We start from the raw sequence: 7,940 nt of genomic DNA on the forward strand, positions 1-7,940 counted from the left end.
TTGGGGATCAGTGCTGCAAGGAACACTGGCACACAGTGACCTTGATCGATAGAGCTCCTGCTTGATGCCCTTCACTCCCATGGCCTGGGAGCATGACTGAAAGGGCTCACTAACAATCTCTTCAAAATATCTAGGTCATGTGGAGCTCTGCCAGTCATGAACAACTCTTCTGTGTGATTGGCATTGTCAGAACACCTCTAGTAGCTGCTTAATTTCTAGGATGCTGTGCCTGAAAATAACTGCAGGTTGCAGCAAGGTCTTTTAGAGGACATACCCATGGCAGAATCCCTTCAGTGTCCATGCGAAGAGCTCTGCCTGCCAAGCCATGAGGGAATGATTCAGCGCAGACAGGGAGCACTTTTGTAGGGCAACCAACTGCTCCTGAAAGTGTGTAGAAAGCCTAGGGTGAGCCAGGGCCAGGCAGGGGCAGGGGTCTGTCTTGGGATAATGCAGACGGTGCTGCCATCAACACAAAATCCTTCTCTGAGGGGACAGATGACACTGGGGATGGAGATGCTGCCCTTTCCTCTCTCCTACTCCCTTTCTGTTTAGCTGCCTCCTCTAGCACAGGTAGCACAAGACCTTGGAACCCTCAGCTCCCACCTCCACAGAGGGTGCCCTAAGGTGCGCGGGTTGTTCTCCAGAGCTCTGTTGGATCTGAGCCATGTTCAGTGAGGACTATACAAGGGCTAGAAGAAGAAGAAAAGTGCCTGTATTCCTAGGATAGGTGATAGAACATGTTCTCAGAGAAAAACTGGTTTATTTCACCTGCTTAATTAGAATTTCCTAAGATGATGACTTTCTTGAAGTGAACTTTAAGAAGAGTAAAAAACCACTGAATCCAAATAGAAATTATAAATCTGATTTCCCCCCGCCTTTGTCTCTTATTCATAAAAGCAAACCCAATTTCACACTGAAGCTTCTGTGCTGGACAGCAGGGGGACTCTCCCCCTCTATCACAACCAGATGATCAGAGATATCTCTGTTTTACAAGGAACAGACAAGAGGTTACAGGGAAGGTCACACATATTGAAGCAGTCTGGTTCTGCACATCAAAATGCATTCTTAAAACAATAGAAAAGAGATCAGTTACTCCAATGCATAAAACTTGGCACTATGTACATGAAACACATCCCAGGGCTGAAGAACATTGGAATCCTTTTCTTCTTTCTTCTCATCAGTATTTTAATTATGCACATGCATAAATCTGTTATAGTAACTCAAACAAGATGTTGAGATTTTCTGTCAGCACTCATCCATGTTGCAGGTTCTAGTAACAAAAAGATGCCCACACAGTCAGTAAAAATGTTCCTCGGCAACTTCAGTATGAAATTCTGTTTGGAGAGGAGTTTCAGGGTGACACAGTTGCCAAAAATGTACAGTTCTGAGCACGGTCCCCCTTCTCTCACATATACACGGAACTGCAACCTTGAGGCATGCCAGAACCCAGGGGTGTGTTTGGAACATGCTGTGCTCTGGCTATCCCACCTGGCTGCGTGGAATTCAGTGATAACATTCAGAGGCAGAATAGTTTTAAGGGCATTCAGCTGACAGTACAGAACTGGGGAGGTAAAAAGGCAGCAACACAGTATAAAGGATATAGACTATTGTGAAAAGCACCCACAGAAGGGAGAAAAATCCCAGACCTTAATTTAAACTCTTCTTGAATATGTATCAATTATGTTGTTTAAACTGGTCATTTTCAAGAGGATGCAAACTAGGCCAAAAGCAGCAAAAGCACATCCAGAATTGAAGTGCTACAGAAACAATTCTTCCATCCCCATTCACAAACATCACTAGAAAAAGAACCAAAAGGCTTTAATCAAACAGGATATGCCAGCTCTGAATGGAGGATCATATGGTTTTTTGGCACTTTCCTATCTTATGACAGAAAGTGGCCTAGATCATTAAGTTCAGAGATATACTTGCAACACATGGCAGAAATGCCTTTTGAATAATTTAGTCACAAAGACTGGGAACACAAATCAGCAAGAATTACCACCTGCCAAATGTTCTGTGTGAGGGCACAAGGTTTATGGAGGTTTTGGTATATTAAATGGTCTATATTGATGGCCAGCACCTTAGGAAATTCATCCAAGCATGTGGACACAAAAACTACTGATCATAGAAACAAGAAAACACTAGCAAATCACCACCTGGTCATTTCAGTGCTGCCATGATCCATCTGTCATAGTCCAGCGCCAGCTGAACAATGACAGATGAAAAAAAATCAGAGTAAGCAAAAGCTTGGTCCCAAACACCTTAGCAAATTCTTAACACAAACTATGAGCTGGGCAAAACAGGCAGAGCATGTGTCTTATTAATTCCAAGTATCACATGGAATACATATCACCTCCAAGATGAAGAGGAACACTTCTAGACTGCATTCATCCTAATAGAATGTCTTTAATGATAGAGTAGCAGAATTCCAAATATTGGGTATAATCTGAAGGTGATGTGGCAGTTTTGTCCGCAAGTTCTCTTCTGCCCCTGAGAACAAATCATTCACAAAATGTTCTCCATGACTTTAGGCTTTTCTAGTGTACATTGGTGTCTACATTCATCAGCTAGGTGTTAAAATAGATGAAAACTAGCACCTGGTGTAACCATATGAAAAAAGTTGCATACATTTTTGCATGCAGTGAATATTTTGATGTATCCAACAACAGAACCAATAGCAAGCAGAGTACAAAACATACTGGAGCACACTGTTCCCCCAAACACAAGTTTCTAATGCTGATTCTCACACTCCAGTGCTTTTCTGCTCATGCTGCAGACTGAGTGTATCTCGGTGTGGCTGTATACTCTCAGAACATAGAGTCAATGATGGCACATACAAATTTTTACAAGCAACAGGAGAAAATTCTGCTTCACTGCTCTGACATTGGAAGCACTGCTGCAAAAACTCCAACATATTCACTGAATTCCTTGAACTGCTTTGCAGTACTGGAGTCAGAAGAAAAATTACTGCACCAGGCAATCTCTGAATCATTGCTTTCTGTAACAGCACTAGAAAAAAAGGCTTGTCACGCTGGAGTTCCACCCAAGCTGAATGACAAAGCAGTATTGTTAGGCACAGAATATTTGATGTGTTAAGCCCTCATATGAGCCCAAGATTGGAATAGCCATGGCTTAAAATACGTCCCCTACAAAGAACCTTCAGTGACTGCACAGGTCACTTCTGGAGTGTAAATGATGGATCAGTATTTAAAAAAGCAAACAAACAAACAAACAGGTCTTACATGCCCGATTTCATATATTCTCTCTTCAAGTGAAAAGGGAACATTCTTCTTTCAACATTCTTTCTTGCGTGTTTTAGGCTTAAATTTTAAAGTGCTGTATGCCCCTTCCACAGCTTTGGGCAGGTACATGGGATGCCTTTCCAACCTTTTCCTAGAGCCCGTGGTTCTCAGCTGACTGTTTCTTTGAGATTGTTTAGCTGCTTGGGCTGTATCTTGTGAGTATCTCCGGGGAGCACGAAGGATCCAGTTTGAATGCAAACTGTGTTCACTCGTACTGGTAGCAACTGAAAGACAGAAGATAATCTGGGATTAATAGATTGTCAGTGACATTTTTATCTGCACAGTGAGGGAACACAGCAAGGGTGCTTGCTGGGTCCTTCCTGGAGGTAGAGATCAAGAGACAAACCTTGTTTCACTGCAGGATATCACTTGAGATGGGATTCATTTTATCGAGAATTTCAACACCTGCAGCATAAATATGTATATGAAAGCTAGTCCCTTCAAATACACTCCTTGGGCCCTGCTAAAATGACCTGCTTCAGCTATTCACCTCAGCCTGAAGGAAAGGTGAGAAATATCTATATCCCTCTGCTAATTATACAGGAGAGATGATGACCTTAGATTGGCACATCTTCATTTCTTTGGGCAATCCCATCCTTTCTGATGAAAAGGTGGAGTTCAGCCCTGAGCAGAAGGCAAGCACTATCCCAACTCTGCACATGCTACGTTTGCCATGTAATGACTGCACATAAAATAGTTGCATCCATTCAACAGGGAACAAGTGATGTATTACTTTAATTGCACATATTGCATGTAATGATCCTAGATTTGGGAAGCAAAATTAGAAGACAACTCATTAATTAAATAAATTAATTAAACAAATGTGATGTCACAATGCTGTTCCTCTCTCTACCCTCTGCACACCAAAACCCATCATATTTGGCTGGTTTATACTGCACCATCAAAATCGACATCCACATTTGGCAGATCCACGCCAGGAACTCTCCGCCATCTCTCTGAATCCAGGTCTGCAATGACTGAGTCAAAGAAAGCTATTGCTTCTCGTACATCTGAACTGGACTGTGGGCCTTTTGTTCCCATGGATGCCTGTTGATCAGAAATAGGAGAAAAAAATTAGCCAAGGTTTGGGCAGAATGATTTCTTAGTGAGCAAACCCCTTTTGAAAGATGTATTTGATGCCACACTTCAGGCTGTCAGAAAAGAAACACGGGTCCAGACTACTCCACAGTGTAGAAATCAAAGAAAACGGGACAGCAAATATCAAATATCATCTGACAAATATCCATCCTGTTGCATGTTCAAAAGCAACTATCTTCCACTTGGGCAGGTGTTAAGAAATCCCTCAGAATCCATGTACCGGGCCATTTAATGGGGTGGCTAAGTGACAGCTGGGCTTTGTGGCCAAATTTATTCTGCCTAGTACTAGGCTCCTAAGGAGACACACATTAGAAATGTAGTCATGCAGGGCTCCTTCTGTAATTAATTCTGGGCTCCAGTACCTTCAGAAGATGAGTCAGGACTTAAGTAGGCTGCACCCTCCTCTGCAGGCAGCTCTTTCTCTCAGCTGAAAAGGGATTGAGGGGTAACTTTGTTACTAATTTAAGCATCTTATTGAAATGCCTAGGTTAGGTGAAATTCATCCAGATCTAAATTGCTGAAGTCTTTTTGAAATTAAAAAGGATGGTGTGCATTAAAATATGAGTCATTCAACACTGTGATAATTCCCACAGGAAAGCCACACAGTTTAAAATTAGGAGCCTGTCTTGATGAGAAAGGAAATGCCTATCTATAAATGCTGAAGCAGTCATAAAACATGGGTTAGGGATTCTGAAGGTACATATGAGATGAATAATTCCTGCCAGGCTCTACCTAACAAAGAGACATATATTTTCCTTGCTAGTCCAAGTCAGGTATACTGTCAGGCTGCAATACCAGCTCAGAAAATTGCTACCCTGGGTTTCAATGAGAGAAAAGGATACGTGCCATGTCACAGCTCTGAAAGACCAGACTGTTCCCTGTTCTGTGGAGGCAGAGATATGAACTAGCTGATTCCCCTCCTGACATTATGGGTTGATTGACATCTTCAGAAGTGTTAAAAGATAGCTGCTACCACACATCTACTGGAATTAGTTACTGCTATTATGACTAAGCCCTTATTGGTTAAAAGGCATTTTAAAGACATGCCTATGTGCTCCCAGCATCTGACCCACTATTCTTTTCCACTAGACACAAGTGGCACATTTTGAATCCATGGCCAGACTGAAGTCCAGGACCCAGGGATCTTTGGATCAAGACTCCCATGAGGATAGGTTTGTCTGGACAAATTACCTTCCCATAAATCATGCAGCAAGTTAGAGAAAGAACTGACTTTCCACTGACAGGCAATTTAATAAGAACAGGTAACTTGGGACAAAACCATTCAGGCCTGGTGATAACACAAACCTTGCAATCTGTGAACATAAAATGTGTAGTTACAAAGAAGAATAGTCTGAATCTTGTAAAAGTCTTCTTGACCTCTCCCTAATTTTTACAAAGCCAGAGATGTGCGGCTGTGACCCTGCCATTTGTGTTGGCAAGAATATCCTGCTGATGTTCCTGTCTGTTTCCAAGGGGATGGGTGATGAAGTGAGCATGCCAGTCACTACCAGGACTGTTCATACACAGGGGCTAGCTGGCCAAAGTCAAATGACACCATTCTTAGCCTCAGACTGTGGGAGAGCCAATTGTTTGCCAAAAAACACATTAAGATTTTGGTGTTTTTCTTAAGCAGTATTTTCAGCAGTAACATTACTTAAAAAAATATGGCAGCAACATTATTTAAAGTCATAGCCTGGCCTAATCAGTAATTTCAGCCCTACATCCCTTCTTCCCACCATCCCCATCATTATCCAGCTTAAAGACTGCACTGGATAACCTGAAAGTCTCCTGTTGAAGTCTTGTTTGCAGTCGTGTTACCTAAACAGATCATCCCACTTGCTGCAGTCCTTTGTTTTGTCCTCACTGAACCAAGTCTAGAATCAAAGTAACCACTGAACTGTCTAGTAACATGCTAACCTATAAAACTTTTAATTCTAGGATACATCTACACCATAAAATAATCTAGACCATAGATGATATTCCAGTTTTATTTTTGTATTATCATTACAGTAAAGGGTGAAGAATTACACTATCTAGAAATGACCCACCAACTTACTCAGGAACAGAGAAAGGAAACCTTAAGAATTCCTCATGTCCCACATGCTACCAGAAGAGGCTGCACTGATGCTAAATTTAACACTGACATGTTAACTTACCACTCAGGGAAAAAAAAAAAAAAATCCTCCTTGTTTCAGTGAATTTATAATTATTTTGCATAAGTAATTTTGTCAATAACAAGGCTGCCAGGAAATCTATGGTTTACTGCATTTGTCAGCCATTAACAGCTATAAATAATCATAGTGAAGGACTCTAAAGTAATTAAATAGAATGTCAGAGCTTGCTCTTTTATAATGTTTTCCATACTCTCATAACTTTTTCCTACTTTCTCTCTCCCAACATTTCCCCCCCTCAGACAGACATATACATTTCTTTCTATGACCAACCATTCATTTCTAATTTTACACAACTTAGTAAGAATCTTAAGGTATTTAGCAACATTTCAAATAATGCAAAAGTAAAATGACAACTAGCTGAAAGCAATAAAGCAGAAAATCAATATAGGTGATATAGCTCAAATGATTTTGTTGCTTAAGACTAAGCACATGTCAAAAGTTCTTGGAAATTACCTTAGAAGATTCTTTGGAAGGAAGTGGAAGAAATGACTTTTTTCCAGTTTTGGATGATCTTGTGGATGCTGGAGAATCTGCAGCCATATGCATGGATTTCAAGTTATTGATGTTTTCAAGATATTTTTTCCTCAAGGCTAGCAGATCCTGTAGGTACTTCAAGCAGTCCTGAGTCTTAGCATACATCCAGTCTCTGTCTTCCTCTTTTGGCTGAAAGCAAGAGTCGATGCTGGCTGTACTTCTGCACTTTTTTAGTGGTTCACTAACTTTTTCCTGCTCACCTCCAAGGACATACATAGAAGTGCTGCGGATCAATCTCACTGCAGAACCAGCGCCATCACTGTAAGGGATGTCATCTGTCACGTTTCTTCGCTGGGAGTTGGGGTGAAATATAGAATGGATCTTTTTGAACATAATGTGTCACTTCCTCCCCTTTATACCTTTTCTCTTTCAGCTCCTTAATTTAACACTAGGTCTGGCAATCAGCAGCAGTTACCTTTGCCCTCAGCAGACAAAAAAAAAAAAATTGTCACTTACTGTAATAAGGAGAAAAAAGAAACCTATGCTGCAACCTAACCTGCATCAATTGCTTTCAGTCTAACATTGTGAGAAGCATGATGGAAACACAGAAATATCTTTTCTATTCCATTTGTGTCTGTGAAAGAGCTTTGTCCTTTCCTCTGTTTAAAATATAGTTGAGGAGGTCAAATATCATATTTTGACCTTTTGTTTGGCGTCTGGTCCCCATAAAAAGCATCAGCACGGAGGCAGGAGTTCCCTCTCCCGCGACTCCTGCGCGCTCCTGGGCTCCCCTGGGCGCCGGCTGCGGGCGGACACGGGGCGCTGGCCGTGGTGCTGATCCGCTCTCGGCCGCCGCGGATGATGCTCTGCAAGAGCCGGCTGGAATCGGCCT

General features: G+C 41.7%; 1 protein-coding gene across 1 annotated transcript; it reads right to left on the minus strand.

The window, feature by feature from the left end:
* Positions 1–613: 613 nt before the first annotated feature.
* Positions 614–7,461, minus strand: C1H13orf42 (chromosome 1 C13orf42 homolog). Its single transcript, XM_030273109.4, has 3 exons — positions 7,028–7,461; positions 4,202–4,349; positions 614–3,526 (listed from the first exon to the last, which is right to left on the minus strand). Exons 1-3 carry the CDS (start codon positions 7,439–7,441, stop codon positions 3,294–3,296), a joined length of 795 nt encoding a protein of 264 aa, XP_030128969.4. The 5' UTR covers positions 7,442–7,461; the 3' UTR covers positions 614–3,293.
* Positions 7,462–7,940: the final 479 nt, after the last annotated feature.

The sequence above is a fragment of the Taeniopygia guttata genome, chromosome 1 (genome assembly GCF_048771995.1).
Source record: "Taeniopygia guttata chromosome 1, bTaeGut7.mat, whole genome shotgun sequence".
Classification (NCBI taxonomy): Eukaryota; Metazoa; Chordata; class Aves; order Passeriformes; family Estrildidae; genus Taeniopygia; species Taeniopygia guttata.

Excerpts from the sequence above, each read along its gene's own strand:
- C1H13orf42 (XM_030273109.4), bottom strand. The coding sequence starts at position 7,441 with ATGTTCAAAAAGATCCATTCTATATTTCACCCCAACTCCCAGCGAAGA. Across the intron at positions 4,350-7,027 it reads CTTCCAAAGAATCTTCTAAG|GCATCCATGGGAACAAAAGG; the intron begins GTAATTTCCAAG and ends TCTGATCAACAG. Across the intron at positions 3,527-4,201 it reads TGTGGATGTCGATTTTGATG|TTGCTACCAGTACGAGTGAA; the intron begins GTGCAGTATAAA and ends TCTGTCTTTCAG.